The 23421-nt window shown below is 50.2% G+C and overlaps 1 protein-coding gene and 2 non-coding genes across 3 annotated transcripts in view; all 3 read right to left on the bottom strand.

Moving 5' to 3' along the window:
* The window catches only part of LOC144098421 (uncharacterized), a 61780-nt gene extending 58077 nt beyond the window's left edge, over positions 1-3703 (bottom strand). The window contains exon 1 of the mRNA XM_077631084.1: positions 3100-3703. Coding sequence (XP_077487210.1) covers positions 3100-3703 — 604 coding nt within the window. The remainder of the gene's footprint in view (positions 1-3099) is intronic.
* Positions 3704-5535: 1832 nt separating this feature from the next.
* TRNAL-UAG (transfer RNA leucine (anticodon UAG)) lies at positions 5536-5619 on the bottom strand. The gene has a single exon. It is a non-coding gene; the product is annotated as a tRNA-Leu (tRNA).
* Positions 5620-7780: 2161 nt separating this feature from the next.
* On the bottom strand, positions 7781-7864 carry TRNAL-UAG (transfer RNA leucine (anticodon UAG)). Its single transcript has one exon. It is a non-coding gene; the product is annotated as a tRNA-Leu (tRNA).
* Between the last annotated feature and the right edge of the window lie 15557 nt (positions 7865-23421).

The following is a 23421-nucleotide window of genomic DNA, read 5'->3' as shown; positions in this document are numbered from 1 at the left end:
GACGGGGCCAAAAGAAGCGACGACGCACGCGGGCGTAAGTACGCGAGACACCCAGATGTCCAGCAGTGGGGAGGTCATGGAGCTCGTGGAGGACGTCGTTGCGCAGATGCGTCGGGACAACCAGCAGTAGATCTGGGCCGGCGGGGTTCAGGCTTCTGCGGTAGAGTGTGTCATGATGAAGTACAAATCGGCGCAGGGCAGGGTCAGATGGAGAGGATCTGAGGCGGGAAATAATAGAGCGGAGCTCGATATCTCGTCGCTGCTCATCGCCAAGGTGAGTAAGAGCAGAGAGCGAGAAGAGGTCAGCGGCGGAGTCACTGCCAGAATGATCAGAAGAGTCAACGGGATAACGGGAGAGGCAATCAACATCAGTGTGTAGCCTACCGGACTTATATACCACGGTGTAGTCGTAGTCTTGAAGGTGTAAAGCCCAGCGACCTAGGCGGCCAGTAGGATCTTTCAGTGATGAGAGCCAGCAGAGCGCATGGTGGTCGGTGACAACCGTAAAAGGGCGGCCGTACAAATATGGGCAGAATTTCCCAACCGCCCAGACAAGGGCTAAGCACTCACGTTCGGTAATTGAGTAATTGCGCTCCGGGGCGGAGAGGAGGCGGCTGGCGTAGGCGATGACACGGTGCTGTTCGGATTGCCTCTGAGAGAGAATGGCGCCTATGCCATAGCCACTGGCGTCTGTGCGGACTTCAGTGGGAGCTGTCACATCGAAGTGGGCCAGAACTGGCGTGGTAGTAAGCTTCAATATCAAGGTGGAAAACGCGTGTGCTTGGTCGGGTCCCCAGATGAAGGTGGCGTCCTTTTTCAGGAGGTCGGTGAGGGGGCGAGCGATGTCGGCGAAGCCTTCAACAAATCGACGAAAGTAGGAGCACATCCCTAAGAAGCTGCGGACGTCGTTACAGGAACGTGGCTGAGGAAAGTCTTTAACGGCTCGGATCTTATCAGGGTCAGCGCGCACCCCCGTGTCGTCGACGACATGACCCAAGATGGCGAGTTGACGGCGCGCGAAACGGCACTTAGACGAGTTGAGCTGCAAGCCAGCATGACTAAAGAGGGAAAGGATCTGAGAAAGGTCAGTGAGGTGAGAGGAAAACGAGGGCGAAAAGACAATGACGTCATCGAGATAGCACAGGCAGGTGTACCACTTAAAGCCTTGCGAAAGCGCATCCATCATGCCTTCAAAAGTGGCTGGTGCATTGCATAATCCGTAAGGCATAACTTTGAATTGATAAAGGCCATCAGGAGTCACAAAAGCGGTTTTCTCACGGTCCTGTTCATCTACAGCAATTTGCCAATAGCCGGAGCGAAGATCTATGGACGAGAAGAATTTGGCACCATGGAGGCAGTCAAGCGCGTCATCGATACGCGGCAGGGGGTACACTTCCTTTTTAGTGATCTTATTCAGGTGGCGATAATCAATGCAAAAACGCCATGAGCCATCCTTTTTCCTGACAAGGACGACGGGTGAGGCCCAGGGACTGTGTGAGGGTTCGATAATGTTTTTTTTTCTAGCATTTTAGTAACTTCCGCATTGATTACTTGACGCTCGGCGTGAAAGACCCTGTGAGGGCGGCGGCGGATGGGAGGGGCATCGCCTGCTTCAATGCGGTGCCTGACGGCGAGAGTTTGACCCAGCGCGGTGTTGTTCACGTCAAAAATATCCGAAAAAGATTCGAGAAGGGCACGAAGCTTGGCAGTTTGATCGGGATGGAGGTCGGTGGCCATCATGGTTGTGAAGGTGTCGGTCGACAGAAGAGACTGCCGGCGCGGTGCGGTGGTTTCTGGAACTGGGGTAGCGGGCAACGTAGCCACGTGGCAAGGAGCGAGAGGGGATAGCGTAGCGACGCAGATGCCGGACGGTAGCACTTGAGAAGTGAGGCCGAAGTTGAGGAAACGCAGAGAGAGAGCGTTGGCTTGGATGGTGGCAATGGTATGAGGTAGGGCAACGTTACGGGTCAGGAGGAGGTCAAGATTGGGAGTAACGAGATAGTCGCCATCGGGAACTGGGCGAGATGGGGTCAATGGAACAAAAGAGGCGGTTCGGGATGACAGGCGAGCATATGCGGTACTGAATAGTCGCAGTGATACATCAAGTGGGTCTGAATCCAGCATTGGAAGGGCGAGGTGTAGAACACCCTCCGAGCAGTCAATGAGGGCGGAATGGTCAGTCAAAAAATCTAAGCCGAGGATAAGGTCATGGGCACAGGTGGTCAGCACGGTGAACTGAACTGGTATACTCTGTTCGGCAATAGTAACGCGCGCGGTACACATACCGTCCACAGCAGGCGTGCCACCATCCGCGACACACACACGGGACTTTGCAGGCGTGAGGACATTGCGGAGGCGACGGCGGAGGGCAGCACTCATCACTGATACATGGGCACCGGTGTCAATCAGGGCGCGCACAGGAACACGGTCGATAGTGACGTTCAGAAGATTAGGTCGAGTGGTCGAGAGAGGATTTGTAGTCCGGGTCGTTGATGCAGCGTCACCTCCGGGAGCTGCATCACTTAGTTTTCCAATTGGGAGCGGCTGCGAGAAGGCGACTGGGGGAACGAGAGCGGCGGCCCTGCGGGGACGGAGAGCGGGAGAATCGGCATGGAGGGGGTACGGCTGGTGCAGACGGTTCGGACGGGGCGCGGGTCGAGAAGTTGTCGGATGAGGCGGGAGTGTAGAAGGAGGGGAAGACGTTGCGGGGCGTTGAAGACCATGGACTGCGGCAATGACGGGCGATGTGGCCAATGCGAGAGCACCGGAAGCAAATGGGACGGTCGTCCGCCGTGCGCCAGTCATTGGGATTGCGGGAACGGGGCCGAGAATAATAGGTGCGACGAAAAGCACAGGGAGGAGGCTGGGGGTTGTCCGGGCTTCTGATGGCGCACACTGCCGGAGCAAGGTTCAGATGAGCGAGTTCCTGCCGCACGACGGCCTGAATCAGCGACACAGAGGGCAGGGTTGTATCAGGGACGGAAGGCGGGGATATCACAGGTGCGAGGGCCTCCAGTTCACGTCGGACGATCCGGGTGACTGAATCGGTGACGGCAGGGGCTGCCGACGGCGTGCGGGATGGTGGTCGGTGGTCCTCACAGGAAGATATCGCGGCCGTGTTGGGAAGGCGAGAAAACGACGGCGAAATGCGGCGGCCATTGATTTGCTCAAATCGACGGCACTTGTTTATGATGGAGTCAATTGAGGTACAGTCTTTGCAACCAAGCAAGTGGAACGCATCGTCGGCAATGCCTTTGAGCACGTGGCCCACTTTATCGGTCTCACTCATTGCGGCGTCGACCTTGTGACAAAGCGCCAAGATGTCCTGAATGTAGGCCACGTAGCTCTCGGTAGAAGACTGTGCTCGAGTAGCCAGCTCTTTCTTGGCGGCTAGCTGGCGGTCATCAGGTCTACCGAATAGCGTCTTCAACTTTTCCTTAAAGGTGTCCCAACTTGTTAGCTCTTCCTCGTGGGTCTTGTACCATACGCGCGCCGTGCCATTGAGGTAAAAGATGACGTTCGCGAGCATTAGTGTAGGGTCCCACCTGTTGTAGTTGCTGACACGCTCGTAAAGGTTAATCCAGTCTTCAACGTCCGAGCCATCTGTGCCGCAAAACGTGCCGGGGTCGCGAGGAGGAGCCATGATGACGAAAGGAGGGGTAGTGGGGGTAGTGGGGCTCCTTGACCGGTCGGGTGGAGCCATGGTGGTAGTCCCGGCCTGACAAGTACTACGAAGCTGCGTGGTGTGCGGAGCGTAATATCCGCACCTCCACCAAAGATGTTACGTGGTACAGGCGGGAACGACGCGAGAACGCCCGGGCACAGCACACAGGTCAAAAGCACAGGGCGGCCCGCACAGAGCACCGAATCCCAGAGCACGCGCGCCTCCGAGAGTCTTCATTCATCTCTTCTTCTATCCGTTGCAATATTATCAATATACGGCGCGGTTTAAGGAAAATTAGCTTTTCAAAGCTTCTAAAAAGAATATACAGGAAGGTATTGCATAGCCATTAGACATTTTTTTTATTCCTGAAATAGCAAAAGGAAGCAGAGGACTCTGAAAATAGTTGCGGTCACCCGATGCAGTTTGGTTCGTGGGGGATTAACGTCCCAAGCCAACTCGGAATGAGGGACGCCGTAGTGAAGGGCTCCGGAAATTTCGACCGCCTGGGGTTTTTAATGCGCACGGACATCGCACACTACACGGGCCTCAAGAAATTCGCTTCTATCGAAATTTGACCGCCGCGGCTGGCATCGAATCCGCGTCTTTCGGGTCAGCAGCCGAGTGCTATAACGACTTAACCACCGCGGTTGCCCGATGCAGTTCTACTCAGCATGCAGTGCGAAAAGAAATGGATATTTTATGGGCTTAGTCGAAAGCCAGTGTATACATTGTTAGATAAAATTGGGATTGTTATAAACAATAGACAATAGGTCTATAGACAAAAGTCTATATGCAGTCTAAGGATTGTCAATAGACGATAGGAAATTTAGGCGGTGAGATTTTGGTCTATAAATTGTCTATAGGCCGTCTATAGACAAATGGCTGCTAAGCCGGTTATAGACTTTAATCTATAGATGGTTTATAGAATGTCTATAGACAGAAGGAAATTATGGCGGTTATAAGCTTTAGTCATTAAATGGTGTATAGATTGTCTATGAACACAAAAGGAAGGCAGGTATAGACTTTAGTCTATACATAATCTATTGACCGTCAATAGACAAAGAAAACTTGTCTGTTATAGACTTTAGTCTACAGATATTCTATGGACCATCTATGGGCAGAAGAAAATTATGTCGGTTATAGACTTTAGGCTATAGATAGTCCATGGACCACCTATAGACAGAAGGAAATTAAGGCTGTTATAGACTTTAGTCTATAGATAATCTATTGACTGTATATAGACAAAGGAAAATTGTCTGTTATGGACGACTTCAGTCTATAGATAATCTATTGACCGTCTATAGAAAAAGGAAAATTGTCTGTTATAGACATTAGTCTATAGATAGTCTATGGGCCATCTGTAGACAGAAGGAAATTGCCGCGGTTATAGACTTCAGTAGACTACGGACCATCTATAGACAAAAGAAAATGAGGGCGGTTATAGACTTTAGCCTATAGATTCTCTATAGACTGTCTATTGAAAAAAGGAGTCTAAAGGGCGGCCATTGAGTCTATAAAAAGTCTTTAGACAGTCTATAGACCATTTTCATAAGAGCGGTACTGATGCAATCTTTTCTGCTGCCCCCAATCTCCTCTTTAGTTGTCTGTAACTCTTCATTAGCAGTTAATAATGTCATTAATGTTGAAGGAATGGAGAGCCTGCATACCAACTTTGGACGAGTATGGGTACCTTATGAAACGCAGTTGCGGAACCCAGAAGCAAGGGATCAATTTTTGCACAAAACAAACGGCGGGACGGAGCTCATTTACTCAAAACACCGTATATCTCACATAAAACTACCACGTTGGAAGCAACACTGACGGAGGAAAAAAAAATGTCCTTGCCCAGTTTGGCAAAAGAGAAGAAATACTGTCAGAAGTGGGGTTCGAACCCACGCCCTCTTCCGAGGATCAGCGCCTAAATCTGGCGCCTTAGACCGCTCGGCCATTCTGACCACGGCGCATTCGCTTTTGCGAACATATATTCACTGTGCGAAAGTGCCTGTGCATAAATGTAGCGTCTCTGACAGAAGTAACCGAGGAGTGATGAAGGAGCTAGACACCGCAGCGAACACGGGACAGAGAAAGAAGACGACACAGGGCGCCCTGTGTCGTCTTCTTTCTCTGTCCCGTGCTCGCTGCGGTGTCTAGCTCCTTCATGTCTCACCAACTGGCTTACACATCTACCCTCCTAAGTTATGTGTTCCCAGACGTAGGCTCTTATATGTGTTCTTTGGCCCCCGAGGATCAGTGTGCACTGTGTTCTTCAATCATCGCTTCTTCAACGTGCAGAGCTAGGGCCTGTGCCTATTGTCTGCGAAATCATACTTGCCCCCTTGACGTTTCGTCAATGTTCGGGGCGCTTCGACCATCTGTAGGACATTGTAAAAGGGTTTCGAAAATCCTAAAAACAGAATGCTGGAGGCAAGTGGGATTCTTCAACGCTTGGCGTCGAAATGTGTGCTTTGAAAGCTTTGGTACCGCCCTGCGTCGTCTTCTTTCTCTGTCCCGTGTTCGCTGCGGTGACTACCTCCTTCATGTCTCACCAACTGGCCTACACATCTACCCCCCCCCCCCTAACCGAGGAGCCGTGACGGCAGCGGGAGCGGGCTCTCTGCCGAGCGGCGTCACTGTGGTCCCAGGCGCTGGCCCCTCCTCCCCGGCTGCGAGTGTAAACTGGGTGACGGGTGCCCGCGCTCTCGCCCTCCTTCCTTGGATGACAGGAAGCACATAGTATGTGTGGCGAGCAATTTCGCACCTTTGGGTCCCAAAACGATAGCGGAGAGGGACCAAAAGGTGCGAAATTGCTCGCCATACATACTATGTACTTATCATCCGAGGAAGGAGGGCGAGAGCGCGGGCACACGTCACCCAGTTTACACTCACAGCCGTCGAGCAGTGGCCAGCGCCCAGGACCACAGCGCCGGTCCCCAAGAAACCTCAAGAAACGACGGTATACCTGGACGCAGCCACATACGTCAGAGCAGCGGGGCAGAGCAACAGCAACGCGGTAGCAACGGTGATTGATTCGAACCTACGCGAGATCACCAGTGCATCACTACAAGAGTGTAATATATTCGAGGCTGAAGAAGCGTTCGTCGCTCTAGAGGCAGCGGAGGGCTATCGGTATAAACAGCCTTTAACAATCTCTACAGACTCACAAACGGCGTGACTCAACTACCTACACGGCAGAATAGGGCACGGAGCGCTTCGCACACTCCGCCCCGGAGACCACATAACGCAGCGACAACCAAACGAACAACCAATTAGGCATACGATAGTGTGGACGCCGGGACACACTTGAGGGCAGGCAACCAAGAGGCATACAGGATAGCTCGAGGCTAAACTTATTACTGAGCATACAACGTAGGCGACCTCGAGGGGACCGAACCTGTACCCCAAGACTATTCGGCGATACTAAATTACTACAAGGGCTACAGAAAGCGGTATCCACCACCGCAAAACTCCCTTGGCACAGAGGTCTCTGTCTCGTGGAGACAGCTACAAACGGGCTCGTACCCGAACCTAAACGCACTCAGCAAAATGTATAGCACACAATACAATGACAAATGCCCCTGGTGCCACGAAACACCCATGCTGTATCACATAACGTGGGCATGCCAGAAGATAGACGTGGCACACGTTATATCAAACCCGAGTGCGGAGCAATGGGAGGGAGGGCTCTCCAGCGATGGCCAGATCGACTAAGAAGGTCTGATTCGGCAAGCACAACTGGCAGCAGCATCCAGTGGAGCCCTGGACTAAGGGCAACAAACCGCTCTGCAAGAAGATGGACGAAACCATCTTAAGGCTCCAGAATACCACCGAATCTAGCACTCAATACAGTTTTTCATTCACTCACACACTCGCACCTTTGGGGTGCCGTCGTACTGTGCGAGGGCTCCTGCTTACGTCAGCCGTAATTTTTTCGTTGTATCCGAGTACAGGGGAAGGAAAAAAGAAACAGGGCAGTGCTGGTTAATAGAAATGTGTTTTAATGCTTAGCAATAGATGTTAGCCTTTTGATAGGGTAACAACAAAAAATGTGGGTTAGTAATGCGTACGTATAATGTTCACTGTAGGTCCAAAGTAAGAAAACGCTAAAAATAGAAACGTTGCCAGAAGTGGGGTTTGAACCCACGCCCTCTTGCGAGGACCAGATCCTAAATGTGGCGCCTTAGACCACTCGGCCATTCTAACCACGGTGCGGCACTCTTACGAAAATATATTCAGTCTGTGCAAGTGTGTGTGCATACATGTAGCCTCTCTTCCAAAAGGAACCGAGCAGCCGCGAAGGCAGCGGGAGCGGGCTCTCAGCCGAGCGCCGGTGCTGCGGTCCCAGACGCTGGCCACTGCTCCACGGCTGCGAGAATAAACAGGGCGACGTAATCCCGCGCTCTCGCTCTCCTTCCTCGGATAAGAAGTGAGCAGGTAGCATGTGAATGAAAAAAATGTTTTTTTTAGGGAAAGGAAATGGGCGCAGTATCTGCCTCACATATCGGCGAACTCCTGAACCGCGCCGTAACGGAAGGGATAAAGGAGAGATTGAAAGAAGAAAGGAAGAAACAGGTAACTTTGTGGAGGGCTCCGGAATAATTTCGTAGCGAGGAATTTCGAAATTCGGGCATGCGGTCGTAATGCACGAGGTGAGGCTTACGTTAGTCGTAATTTTTTAGTTGTATCCGACTACAGAGGAAAGAAAAAAATTGATGTTGGTTTAGATCTGGCTAACCCTGGTCGAAAGAAAAAAAGCTGCATCTCCCTAGCTACGTTTGTGGTTCAGCGTCTGGAGGTCTCCACGCAGGCGTCGCATCGAACACACCTAGCGTTAGGCTGAATGCATCAAAGTGCATTGACGTTTTATGCAGAACCCACTTTGATGCCCTGCTCAGTGCGCATGCGATTCCAGCGGACGCTTCCCGCTCCGCTCAGTCAAGGTGTTTGACGTCACGGAGGAAGTAGGCAGCACACTTGGGATGCCTCCTTCTCTCCTCTCTGAAACGCGGAGACGGAGCGCACATCTGCCGCTCTCCATGTAACGCGTGGCGTTGATCACACCTAGCATTCCGCTGAACGCAACAAAGGGTACCGGCGTTTTATAATAATAATAATAATAATAATAATAATAATAATAATAATAATAATAATAATAATAATAATAATAATAATAATAATAATAATAATAATAATAATAATAATAATAATAATAATAATAATAATAATAATGATAATATAATAGGTTTTGGGGGAAAGGAAACGGCGCAGTATCTGTCTGATATTTCATTGGACACCTGAACAGCACGGTTAGGGAACGGATAAAGGAGGGAGTCAAAGAAGAAAGGAATAGAGATGCGGCAGTGGAGGGCTCTGGAATAATTTCGACCACCTGGGGATCTTTAGCGTGCACTGACATCGCACAGCACGCGGGCGCGTTAGCGTTTTCCCTCCATAAAAACGCAGCTGCAGCGGTCGGGCTCGAAACCGGGAACTCGGGCGTTTTATAACAATAATAATAATAATAATAATAATAATAATAATAATAATAATAATAATAATAATAATAATAATAATAATAATAATATAATAATAATAATAATTGGTTTTGGGGAAAGGAAATGGCGCACTATCTGTCTCATACATCGTTGGACACCTGAACCGCGCTGTAAGGAAAGGGATAAAGGAGGGAGCGAAAGAAGAAACAGGTGCCTTCGTGGAGGGCTCCGGAATAATTTCGACCACCTGGGGATCTTTAACGTGCACTTACATCGCACAGCACACGGGCTTCCCCCTCCATAAAAACGCAGCCACCGCGGTAGGGTTCGAAACCGGGAACTCGGGCGGTTTAATAATAATAATAATAGGTTTTTGGGGGAAAGAAAATGGCGCAGTATCTGTCTCATATCGTTGGAAACCTGAACCGCGCTGTCAAGGAAGGGATAAAGGATGGAGTGAAAGAAGAAAGGAAGAATAGGTGCCGTAGTGGAGGGCTCGGGAATAATTTCGACCACCTGGGGATTTTTAACGTGCACTGATATTTTTAACGTGCACAGCGTTTTTCCTCCATAAAAACGCAGCCGCCGTGGAAGGGTTCGAACCCGGGAACTCCGGATCAGTAGTCGATCGCCCTAACTACTGAGCCACCGCGGCAGGTCGGGCATTTTATGCAGAACCCACATGGCAAGGTAAAAAGTCATAGGTGAAAGTAGAGATATTTGGTGTAACAGCCGATGGTGCCGCTGCTGTAGCTGACGTCATGCGTCGAACCTGACTACCACCCGTTATGCTCATGGTTTGACCTCTAGCTACACTCAAGGTCAAACTTGCGACCACGCTGACCTCTAGCTACATTCAAAGCAAACTTGCGGCCCGGCTGAAATCTCGAAAATCTGGCGTAGTGTACCTTTTCGCTTCAAAAGAAACAGGGCAGTGCTGCTTAATTAAAAAGTATGTTAGTGCTGCCTACGTACAAGGTTCACAGCAGGTCCAAAGGGAGCAAAAGGTAAAGAAGAAGCGTTGTCAGAAGTGGGGTTCAAACCCACGTCCTCTTTTGAGGACCAGAACTCTTGCGACTCTCTTGCGAGGACCAGAGAGAGACCAATAACGTCACATGCTCCTCAGCCACACGTCTTTATCATTTTCTTCGCGATGAGGCCCGACTTATCTCGATTGATTGCGGCTGCGCGCAATTGCTTCCACATTGTTTGAGACTGTTGTAGTTGCTTTGGTGGCTTATATCGATGACGTCATCAGATTCATTGAGAGCTATAGTTTCACACTTTTCTGGGTACATCCCCGTTGGCGAGTCATGAGCCTATAAAAGCTTTCGCCCTTAAATCTTGAAGCCCGGTAAGGAAGTCGTGCGGCCTGAGACAGCAGCACTAAAGCGCAGCGCACTCACATTAAGCTTGGCTTCCCGGCCCTCCGGAGGAAGGAGGGCACTTCTTAGGAGGCTACTACTCCGGGCGATCGTATTGAGCTCTGTTCGAGCCAGAGGTCGCAGATTGAACCCAAAGCTTCACGTCCCGCAGAAACCCCATCTCTACATCGCACTCAGTAAGTTCAGTCAGTGTTGGGGAATTCCATTCACCAAAAGCGAATGAGCCGCTGGAATCATACAAGTCGCGCTGTTGGCTCTCAAGCGTAATCTGGCATGCTCCGTTGGAGGCTCCTGTAGGTCCTTGCGCAATGGCAGCAGCTTTTTCACGCATCCCGTTAGATTCGCCAGTGCACCGCGAATTTTCGTGAGGACCGCAGCCGCGTGCGTTGTCATTTTCACGACTCGGCCAGTTTGTTTTCACAGGCACCGCGGACTTTGCACGTACTCGCAGCCGCAGGCGTCGACTACACATTTTTTTACGCGAGATCCGCAGACATGCCCAGCGGTGCAGGAGGCGCCCACGTGGCGGCAGCAGGAACCACCTCGATCGTGCACTGCCCATCCAATTAAAAGGGGGGGGGGGGCAGTGGCAACCATTTGATCAGCTGCGAACACAGACACAGCAGCAACAGGCTCAGGACCGCCACGTCTTTGCAGGGCATTCCTTCCGCCTCCGCAAGAAGTGCTGAACGATACAGTTTGCCTAATGAGGGAGCTTCCGCCGAGTCCGTTTGTGCCTCCTCTCGGTTCGTTGTCGGCCGAGTTTAATATCCGTCGCTGGTTTGAGCGATGGGAAGGCGTCAGTAAGCTCGTCTGAATAGCAGCGGCGCAGAGAATACGTCACAGACGGCTGGTGATCACAGCAGCGTCGGGAGAGCTGGACGTAGACTCCGCTCCGGTGGCTGTGGACACCGCAGCGTCCACAGGAATGCGGCGAGCATTGCGCCCACAAGTGGTCCGAAGAGCCACACCACCGGCAAACGCGCTGTATACCTTAGTAATTCCCATAGGCTCGACACGGTAGACTTCGCGTAAACCATGTATTCAGGCCTGCCCGTCTCCGACAATCTGAATACTGGTCCTCGGAGGCACGGCGGCACACGTTAAGACCATGGGTCTTGAGGACCCCGCAATGCCATTGCGACAAAATAGGAGCGCTCTTAGCGTGAAGCACATAGGTACGCCGCCGTTTCCCATCAACACATACTACTTTTATGTTGGGGAAAATCCGGAACCACATCTTGAGAAGGGCATTTTTATTATTCACGCCGAAAAAGAGCGCATTTAATGCATAAAAAATAGGGGCATAGAGAGAGAGAGAAGTTGCCGCCAGGAAGAAAGAAAAGGAAAGGGCACAGGCCTGCCCACTGGCTCAAGCCTAGCCACAATTGCTACCACGTGCAGATAGTAGGAGAGTTGAAAGATGGGATAGAAAGACAGGATAGTAAAGACGCGCTAAAGATAATGCTGTTCCCGGAAGCAGTGCAATACCGGGCTAATCGGTGGCGGGAGTAAAGCATCCTTCAAACTCTCCGCCACATATCCAAAAATAAGTCCAATTGGACCCGTAAGAGATACACTACGGGGTCCGGATAATACATCAACACATACCACTCTTAATTGGACGAAAGTCCGGAAACATCTCTTGAGAAAGGCATTTTTATCATTCACGCCAAAAAAGAACCCATTTATGCTGAAAAAATCGGGGGCATAGGCCATGCCTGCATAGTATAGTAGAAAAAAACCTACAATGTGCACTAGCTATTGGGAGTTTTACTGAGTTTTCCACGCTAATTCGCAAGAAAATGATCTTATTATGTAGCGCGTCAGTCATCCCATCGAAAGTCACGTTTCTTTATTGCAAAATCCCGCAAAGTGTCGAGAAAATTGCCGAGAAAATGTGCTGTCGCTGCTGAATCGCCACACACAAGGTAGCCAGAAGGTTGTGTCGAGCACTACTACCACCACCACCTATGCGAAAAAATGGGGATTTGAGGAAAGGAAATGGCGGAGTAATTGTCTCGCATATCTCGGGGCACACCCGAATTGCCTCGTAATATGGGAGTGAAAGAAGGAACAGAAAGAGGTGCCGTAGTGGAGGGCTCCGGAATAATTTCGATCCCCTGATGTTTTTTTAACGCGCACAGATATCGCCCACGGCCGCCTTTTCATTTCTCCTCCATCGAAACGCCGCCGCCGCGGTCCGGTGGTAGTGGTGGTGGAAAACATTTATTTACCGCTGTTTGCAGGAGAGAGTGGCGACTGGCCTTAAGAGCCACCCCCTTAGAAATTCAAGGAGAGGTCCCTAGTGCGGGACCCCTGTGGCTTCCACGGCACCTCAGGCCCTAGCGATGAGGGATATTTGGCTCTCTAACATAGAGCAGCCGAGCAGGGCAGCCTCCAAGCTCGCTCGCGTAGGTTAGGAGAAGAGGGAGAAGCATAGCCGCTTTCACCCCATGCGAAACGGCTAACCAAAAGCGAGAATGGCGAAGCGGCTAACCAAAAACGAGAACGGTAATGTGCCCGGCAGCCAGCTCGGCTAGTCGCGTGGTCGCACTTCAGCCATATGCCGTATGCTGTGGATCAAGATCGACCTTGAGCTCCCTAGCAACGCCGCAACCGCGTTCTAACAGGTGGCGCTGCCGTCGACGTCGCTTCCGTCGCCGCTCACTCCACCAGGGGCGGTATTACGGATATCTCTCAAAAACAGTCTCAATTTTGAGATTGTGACGTCAAAGTGACGACACCGCCAGATGCCGACCACGGAATCGGCCAATGAGGAGCAAGGCTGCGGTGGCTAGTAGCAGGGCTCCGCTCCAGAAACATCTATTCGCACGACAAGGGACCGTAGAGTAAATTTTTGCTGTAAAGACGCAGTGAACAAAACGAGTAATATTTAATTTTGCTAAGAAACCGTATTTCAAACTGAACAACACCAAGCAAACCAAGCAGTGTTTTCTGTTTGGCAATTAAGTTTGCTCTTCAGTCAGTGTTGTTGCCGCGAAGGTGTGCTGTGAGCGGTAAAGCGTGAACATGTTGGTCTAAAAATAAACAGAAACGCAATGAAGAAAAGAAATGTTTTTTTATTTTGGTAATAAATTGTGTTGTAAAGTTAATAATACGAAGAAAAATTGGAAGCGTTCTTATTTTTTCAAATAAATTTGCTGTTTTGTGACTTCTTCCGCCATGAGGGTGCGCTGGCAGTGATATCGCGTGAACATGGCGGCCTGCAAGAAAAGAGCTGATTCCATAGCTAGTTCCTGTTTTTTTGCGTGTCTTCTGAAATCAAGGTACTTTGCGCATATATTAAGTGCGCAGAAAAATGTGTTTGAAGGCAGTGTATGCTACAGGCCTGCGGAGATCAACTTACAATGAGTGCTGGGCTCGAAAATCGACGACGACAACTTTATCTCTGTTCTCGGTCGGCGCCTATCGATGAGCGAGTGACGTGTGGTTCTGTTTATTTTCTTTAGAAAATACCAGAAAACCATGAATCATAACACAGAAGCAACTGCCGACAGACAGGAGCAGACAGGTGCCGCTGCTGATTGCTTGCAATCTCGGTGCGGGAAATGAGAGCCGACACGGCCTGCCTCTGTGGCAGCAATCACTATTTTGCCTCGTAACCAAGTGATGCAGCCCACATCTGGCTAAGCACTTGATCTTCCGTTGGTATTTTTGTAGCTCCGTTCGGTTCATGTGCAGTTGTTGCGGTAGATTCTTTTTCTTCCTGTGCAAGATGCCGAAAATGTAATGTTTATGCTACACTTAGTTTGTTTAGAGAGAAAAGAAGCACTTGTTTTGATAACTTTGCTATTGTCACCGAGGACAGAACGAGCTTGTTCCCTTAACGTTATTTGCTGATCTTGTAGTAGATCCAGGGACAACCAGGAAAAAAGTAGTTTGCTTGTATAGCTTGTGTAGAGGTTAATTGCAACTGGGCAGAAAGTTGAGAAAGTTTGTTCATGTTTGCTGCTACACAGCGCTTGAATTGTATATGATCCAGGGCAGTGCTGTGTAGGAAAGGGCAGTGATGTGTAATATGTTATTGTATTTTGCTCAGCAGGCGGAGTGATGTTGGTATAACTGGGTTTGTTGAGGGCAGTGTTCGAAGGGCTTTAAATACTTTGCAAAGCTTCAAACATGCACTTACTTTCAGGTCAGAAGACCACTTGGGTTTTTTTCTTAATTATGGTCCATTATATCAGAGGCACCCTGTATACAGGCCGCTCCAGTTAGAAAGGAAACAGCCAGTTGAAAATGACCTGGTTATTAAACAGATAGACGAAAAGTAGCTCGAAAGCAATTGCACTTATCACACATATTATGGGATAGCGTGAGGAGCCTGTCCGGCCATTCGGCATTGTCATCGTCTCGTGTCATCATGGACAAGACTTAATTGCCCTGTGTTATACAATCCAAGCTACTTGTCAGTTATGGGGCAAAAACCGAGACCTCAAATTTTCGCATAATGGAGCTGCCTGCATATTCTTAGAGCTGTAGAGCATTTCCAGTAATTGTGTTGCATGATTTCTGATTGTAAACTAATCTCTACTCACACACCATCTCCTTGATAATGTGTCTGTGATGTTTACACATCTTTGTGTATCAGTGAAAATGTTCTAGTAATTCAGCAGCCATTGTAGCCACTCCACCTTACAATATTTATTCCGCATTGTTGTACAGCGCTATCCTTGCAGTAGGTACAGCTTTTTGCAGAGAGTGAAACCCCTAGCCACATACAATTAAGCTAAAAGCTTAGCTTCGGTATTCACACAACTTATAAGTGCCAAAATGTTTTCTAGTCCTGAAAATGCGTTATGTACACTGTACTATGCCGTATTTATTGTACAGGTAGCCTCTGTATGAAAGGAAACATGCACTGTAAACTCAATAATTTAATTTTTTTTCTTAACTGCAATCAGAAATGCCACATGGTAATTGTACATCAAGGTAAAGTATGCTTGTATGTACACCGCCTTTTCTGCAACAGAAACACTCCTGTCAAATTCTGTGCCTAAAAAAATAAACGTGCTTACTGAATGTATGATGCACTAAAACAGCTTTGGTGTTGCTTTTTGATTCCAACAAGCATGACAAATATTTCGTGCCTTATTCCAGCACTACACTTTTGGCCCATGCATGTTCGTCCCACAGGTAATGAGCACAGCCACTCCACCTAGCTGGAAGGAGATAGCAGAGAAGGGGCAGGTGGGCTGACATAAGCATATAAAGAAGAGTGTTCAAAATGATGCTTTTCACAAATTGGTAGGGCTGCTTTAACACCTTTTCCGCCTTCAGGAAGAGACTGTGCAACACGCTGCTGAGGGACTTGGAGGTATACTGGCAAACACACTGAAAATGATGTGGCAGCCAGTGGGGTCACTTGTTTGTCACTGCAGGCTTCTGGCCGCACATAGGCTGGCCAAGGGCACAACCACATCACACAGTTGCTCACAGACTTGCAGATGTGTGTTGTGCACTGAAACAAAGCAATGACAGTGGCAACAGGAACAGTTGTTGATATGACTCTCCACACCGGCATGGTGAGTCGCTAGACGCTACAGTTTCCACTGCTGCACCATCCCTAGGTACGCCTGCCTCTAATAACTGGTCGTCTTACAGAGGCTGAAAATACAGTAGCGCATTGCTCTTCCTGAGGAGGGACCCTGTCTCTACGAGGTAGCCACCATTTAGAGGTGGGCCATTTATAACTGGTTCAGTGGCAGTGTCGCCGGCACCCTCTGCGGATATGGGTGCATCCAAACAGAGGCCGTGAAGAGCAGCACGTGTGGTGATGACGCGCACTGTTCACTCCCACTGGCAGTGGTGCATCCGGTGCCCTTGAAAACACCGGAAGCAGCTCTTCGGCATTCCAATACAACGCTCAGCCACAAATTGCGTGAATGCATGTGGCGTGTTGTACAGGTCTTCTGCAGAGTCGGGTATTTGATGCCACGCAACTGGTGCAAGTAGCCATGACTCCAGTGGGCAGACATAGTCTCCTGCGTAAAAAATAATGACGCAGTTAAGCATGCCCTTTCTCAGTGATCTCAGAAGCCATACAGGACGATCTGCTATACAATAGAAGACTCATGCCAAGTAGCCCACACCGAGGCTTTCATGAATATGACATTCAAGAGCATACATACACGTAGCATTGAGATGTATAAGTGAGCACTGCTGTAAGGTCAGTCTTTTACCACCATATTGATATAAATGATGCGCTATGATAGCCTACAAAACACAAGTGCTGTCAGGTGCATTTTCCTTTGGTTTCTTCAACAGGAAAGGCTATGCATTTCAACAATGCAATACGTGTCCTGTGTTTCTGCTGCAATTATAATTAACAAAAGGGTGGCAATACACTGTGTCATACTGTAACATGTCTGCATTGACGTAACTAGCCAGACTGATTCTTGTAGCTTTCAGATCCGGGTAAATGCATAGTGCTGGAGCTCACTATATGTGACTGAGTTCGCCCGACGGTTAACACGGCTCTTTTACTGCTTACCCAGAATAAACTCACCGTCGTCCAGCAGGACTTGCTGCGCCTCGGAGTGGCGCTAGACGAACGTGTCGTGGAAGGATGCGCGTCAGCGCGTGTCCACGGCCAGATTGCGCATGTTCGCGCCACAGATCTGAGAAAAACGACGCACAGCACGAACTTACTCTACCTGACGAGGCCCGCACTTGTAGCTGAACTCATACGGTCAAAAACAGCGGCCGAGGTATACTCACTTACACGTTCGCAACGCTGCCCCAGGCTTCTTGATAGCGATGAGTGCCCAATCGACACACCCGACAACGCCGGGAATGCTGCCGCGGCGCAAGTTTAGGCAAAGGAAGCCCTCTGTCGCGGCAGCCTTCTCCTCGGGTCTCCTCGGAAAGCGAACACACCCTTTCTGCGACCCAACGTTGACATTAGTCTCTGCTACCCGCCGCAAACACTTGTTAACAGTCGGTTGGGCTGCGCCAACTTTTTCTTAATTTTCAACGGCGCCTTCAAACCCATCGGTGGCGAGGAAGCGCAGTGCGCTCAGCACTTTCCGCTCCACTGAAAGCGCACCTCCAAGTTCAACGGCGAGGTCGTCGCATAGCCACTACAAAGTGTCCTTCTTAAGTCGAAGCATCGAAGTAACTCGTACCGCGCCTCAAAGTAGTCTTCATGCACCCTCCTACACTGTTGCTCGCGCGGTGACCCGCGTATACGACGATGTAAACAGCCATCATTTTGTGCCTCAAACGCTATGAGACTACTTTTCACTGTCTCAAAAAATCATCTCAATCTGCCCGCATAATTAGGTGGCCAACGTCAACACTTCTGGGCTCTTAACAACGTCAGTCAGTGACGCAAAAAATGAAAATGGCCGTCACAGACGGTCGATCAATTGGAGAGGGGCATATGAGACACTTTTTGAGACAGTTTCAATTGGGCGCGATCCGTAATACCGCGTCAGATGTGCTCCGCTGGGGTAGAGGGAGAGGAGGTGTTGGCTAGCGGGTATATATATATATATATATATATATATATATATATATATATATATATATATATATATATATATATATATATATATATGTATATATACGCTTCGCCTCAGTGGATTCAAGTATTCTAGCCGTTATTGAGATCGCGAAAGATAGGCTACAACGAAAGAATGGAGCGAGGAAGAGACAAAGGGCTCAAGAGACGGCATAAGAACGCGCCGCATGACTCGAGAAGAGTGTAACGAAGATGAGGCCAGAAGAAGTCGTACCATGTTCTGGAGTGACTTCTACTGTGGAAGTGACCAGTTTGAGTTCTCGAAGGCGTCGGAATGAGAGGCTGCGTAGACGACGTGCGGAGGAAACGAAGCTTTCGCAATTCAACTGGAGTTAACCAGAGCTAAACCACACCCAATTTTTTAAATCCGTCTTGTAAGGGGGAGTGCCGCATTGTGGACGCACGTTCTTAGACGTCTACCACATGGTGTGAGCACGCCCCTCTAACCATGATAAGCCATCTTTCCCCTCGCGGCGGTCGGGATCGAACCCGGTACTCGGGATTAGTAGCTGAGAGTTCTACCCACTGAGACACCACGACGGGCAGCCCTAGACTGTCGGACCTTATGGGCACGCATTGTGTATCGCTAGTTGCCATAGCAACTGTGGCAGCAAGTGGCACGAACTTTTCCCGGACCACCGCCGAAATTTGACGTTGCCCAATTAGGGCCAAAATCGATGTGCGACCATAATTAATCATGACCGACACTATTGTGTCCTACAAATGTGCTCCGATTCATTTCCGAAAATGTGACCCGGACAACCCCTGAAATTTGACCTCGGCTGAATTGGACCAAAATCGATGTCCAGCCATAATTGAGCGTCCCCGGCGCTACGGCAACCTAGAATTTCGACCCGGGACATTTCCAAAGAAGTCGTCGCGGTGGCTGTGTGGTTATGGCACTCGGCTACCGGCCCGAAAGACGCGGGTTCGATCCCGGCCGCGGCAGTCGAATTTCGATGGAGGCGAAATTCTAGAGGCCCGTGTGCTGTGTGATGTAAGTACACGTAAAAAAGAACCCCAGGTGGTTGATATTTCTGGAGCCCTTCACTACGACGTCCCTCATAGCCTGAGTCGCTATGGGACGTTAAACCCCCATAAACCATGAACCATTTCCAAAATTTTGTCCCGGGCCACTCCCGAAATTTCACCTTACCTATTTGGACCAAAATCAATGTCTAGCCGTAATTGAGCGTCCCCGGCGCGAAATTAAAAATTCGTTTTTGGGGGAAGAAAATGGCGCAATATGTCTCACATATAGCCTTACACATAAACCGCGAATAACCCGACCGCGGCGGCTGCGTTTTTATGGAGGAAAAACGCTAAGGCGCCCGTGTGCTGTGCGATGTCAGTGCACAATAAAGATCCCAAGGTGCTCGAAATTATTCTGGAGCCCTCCACTACGGCACCTCCTTCTTCCCTTCTTCTTTCACTCCCTGCCTTGTCCCTTCCCTTACGGCGCGGTTCAGGTGTCCAACGATATATGAGACAGATACTGCGCCATTTCCTTTCCCCCAAAACCAATTATTATTATTATTATTATTATTATTATTATTATTATTATTATTATTATTATTATTATAAGGGAAGGAACAAGAGAGGGAATGTAAAAGAAAGAGCTAGGTGTCGTAGCGCTGTGCTCCGGAATATTTTCCCCCACCTGAGGATCTTTAACGTGCACTGATATCGCACAGCAAGCGAGCGCCTTAGCGTTTCGCCTCCAACGAAACGGGGCAGCTGCAGTCCGGTTCTACCGCGTTTCGATCGCGATTCTAGATGAGCAGTGCGTTTCAGAGGAAAGAGGCAAGGAGGCAAGAAGGCCAGCTTTGATTATGATGGTTTCCAAGTTGCGAGTGAAAAAATTAATGTGGACTAGCTTAATGTGGATTAGCTCAGCTAATCCAGGATATAAAAAGCGAGAGATGTCGGCTCTTCACAGTTTTCTTTGGCATTGACAATGTTCTACACGGCGATGGCTTTGAGAAAAGGAAGGGCGCATAACTGGCTCTCTGGATATGCAGACGCCTCATTCGTGCTTTGATACATGTGGCGGTGATGAGAGAGAGAGGTGTGGCCTGAATGCATTAGCGCTGACACCGCTGTGGCTGACACGCGGCACTGCAGTAATAGCTAGGCCGCAGAGGTCATTTGGTGATCAATCTCTCGCGAACAAACATTAACTGTAGGCCACCTCCCCGGGTGGCAGGGAGGGTGCGCTGCCTCTCCAGTGTGCGGAAAGCAATCAAAGCAGGCTTTTCCAGTTGGACAGTAACGCCACGTACATGAAAGCGAGATTGAGGTCTCCACTGGCCCACGGAGCAGGTTGTCCGCCTTTGCTTTCGTGAAAATGAACGGCCTTTGTAACGTTTTCAACACCAATGAACTCTATGAACGCCGTCGGCTTACTTGGTTTGTTTGGTTTTTGAGGAAAGGAACTGGCACAGTAACCGTCTCACTTATCTCGGTGGACACCCGAACCGCGCCGTAAAGGAAGGGATAAAGGAGGGAGGTAAGAAGACAGAACTGAAAATTGAAAGTTGGTTTTTGAGGAAAGGCGCAACGCTGCGCAGCGGCTGAACACCTGTGGCTCGGTGCTACTAGTGGCGCTTGCGCAGTAGTGACTAGGGAGCGAGAGAGAGAAAAAGACGTCACGCGCGGCAGTGGCGAAAGGTCAGGCGACGGAGTCCGCGGCGGCCATCTGCGCCGTGCGTGGCGTCTCTAATGCCTCGACATACGCCGGCTCGCGTGAAGCGCATTGTTGACTAGCGTAGTGAAGGTTTTCGCTCCAATACTAGAGGAAACTAGTTCTGATCAGGAGACGCGCACGGAACAGTCTATGTGAAATAAAAGGAAAAGGACAAGAACCGAGAAAAAGCGGATTGATAGTCAAGTCCTAAATTCAAGCGCGTAGACAGGTGATAATGCTAGCACATATAGAAATGCGGCAGAAGGAAAAGAAAATCCTTCCAGCATGGGACCTTTAATATTGCACCTACAGTTACTGGTCAGGCGTCACGGGCAGGTGCGTTTAAAGTTGACCATAGTAACGGAAAGGAATAGTAATTATAATTGATTTTTGGGGAAAGGAAATAGCGCAGTATCTGTCTCATGTATCGGTGGGCACCTGAACAGCGCCTAAGGGAATGAATAAGGAGGGAATGAAAGAAAAAATGAAGCGGTGCCGTAGGGGAGGGCTCCGGAATAATTTCGACCACCTGGGGATCCTTAGGGCTCATTCACACTTGAGAGTCCCAGAGGTCGCGCGACCATTAGTGGCCAGCGACTACACCGAAGTTCGACAGCTCCATATGTTAACACTTCCAAAGGCGACCTGGGGGTCGCCTTCTTGTTCGATTCTGGTTTGAAATGAGAACTCTTGGGAATAACGCCGTTCGCGCGCTTTCGAGAGTTTCGTCTGCTTTGGTGGTGGTGGTGGTGAAGGGACACGCCTTTACAACCACTAGGTGGGGATGCCTAGTCAGGCACCCCATTGGCGGTTGCCGCAGCCCGGGCACGCTGCGTTAAGGGCATTTGGGCCTGGAGGGTGCAGGAGTCGGACAGGGTCGCCTCCCAGTCCTCTCGGGTGGGGTTTAGGATAGGGGGTAGGGATGGGTTCTGCTGGCAGGCCCACACCATGTGGTAGGTGTCCGACACCTCCCCACAGTGTGAGCACCGCCCGTCGAATTGAGGATTGAAATGCTTTAGAGTTGCCGGACAGAGCATCGTGTTAGTGAGCAGGCGCAGGAGTACCCGCTTGTTGGCCTTCCCCAGCCCTTTGCAAGGAGTGGGAAGAGTTTGGTGGGTGGATTTGTAGTAATCGCATATTTCCTTAAAAGTGTAAACCGGATTGAAATCGAAGTCCTGGTCATCGTCGGGTCCCGAGGGAAACGCCCGGAGAGAGAGCGCGCGGGCGGCGGCGTCGGCTGCTTCGTTTCCGTGGAGGCCTTGGTGACCTGGAGCCCAAATAATAGATCGGTGCGCAGGATCGGAGTCTCGGTTACAATTTTGATAGATGCGATAAGCCAGGGGAGTAGCCCACCCTTGCTCGACGTTTCGACAAGCCCCTCGCGAGTCAGTGATTATGTATTTGGAGGAGGAGTCGGAGGCTGCCAGGGCGATGGTGACCTCTTCTGCGTGAATTGTTGACTGGGCCTTAAAAGTAAGGGCGTCTACTGTTTTGCCCTCGTGGACGACCGCGGCCGTGTACCATCCCTTGGGATCCGGGCCGGAGGCGTCCACGTAGAAGACTCCTGGTTTATTCCCAAAATGGCGGTCCAAGGCTTCCGCCCGCGCCTGGCGCCTGCCATTATGGTCCTCTTTGGACATGTTGGTGGGGTGAGGCCGCACGTGGAGGGCGCGTCTCCAGTGTACGGGAAGGCGGCATCTCTCCTCTGTGAATTGGGTGTGCTGGATGTGAAGTCGGGCTAGAAGGCGGCGACCCGACCCTGTCTTTGTGAGACGAGTGTTTTGGTTGGCGAGCTGGGCCTCCCGAAGCTCCCTGAAAGTGTTCACTATCCCCAGTCCCATGAGGTGGCTGGTAGAGGTAGAGACCGGGAGGTCCAGCGCGCGTTTCATGATTTTGCGTAGGATGACCTCGAGAGCATCGTCTTCCTGTTTCCGCAGGTGGAGTTGGGAGTCGAATACAAGATTCGACTGGTCACGAATGCGTTCGCCAGCCGTAAGGCGTCTTTGCATCGTAACCCACCGCGCTTGTTGGAAACCCGGCGGACCATGCGGCCCACCTGGTCCCCCACCTGCCGGAGCTTGGCGAGTGTTGTGTCGCAGCGTCGCTGGTTGTGTATGAAGAGTCCGAGGACTCTGATTTCCTTGGATTCGTTAATGGGGCCGCTTTGCAGGGAGAGATTAATTTGTGTCGAGCATGTGCGCGAGGGGCGCAGATGCACGAATTCCGATATCTGCGGGGAGCATTGCAGACCACAGTCCCGGGCATAGCGGTCCACTATGCTGGCGGCGTCTCCTGCGCTTGCGCTTGGCCCTCAAAAGTGCTTTGGTCCCTCGATATTAGCAATGTTCTGCGACGACAGAAGCGAAGAGGAAGATAAAGCGGCAATGTGCACCGCGGTCGTACAAGCGTTCTGCCAGCCAGCCGCTATCGTCAGAAAAATGCGCTTGTATGTTGTTTGTTCGCGTTCATACCATGCTATGGGAAGTCGAAATTAAAAACAAGAATCAATTTCGAGGATAGTTGGCCAATACCGAGCTGCTGGATACAAGCAAATATCTTCTCATAGCCGCTTTGCTGCTGTTGCCCAAAGCGGCTCGATCACCTGGTGTCTGCTTTCTCCGATGCTGAAGGCGTGGCGGAAATAGAGC

The sequence above is a fragment of the Amblyomma americanum genome, chromosome 1, assembly GCF_052857255.1.
Source record: "Amblyomma americanum isolate KBUSLIRL-KWMA chromosome 1, ASM5285725v1, whole genome shotgun sequence".
In the NCBI taxonomy this organism is placed as follows: domain Eukaryota; kingdom Metazoa; phylum Arthropoda; class Arachnida; order Ixodida; family Ixodidae; genus Amblyomma; species Amblyomma americanum.
This window is presented reverse-complemented; position numbering and strand designations above follow the sequence as displayed.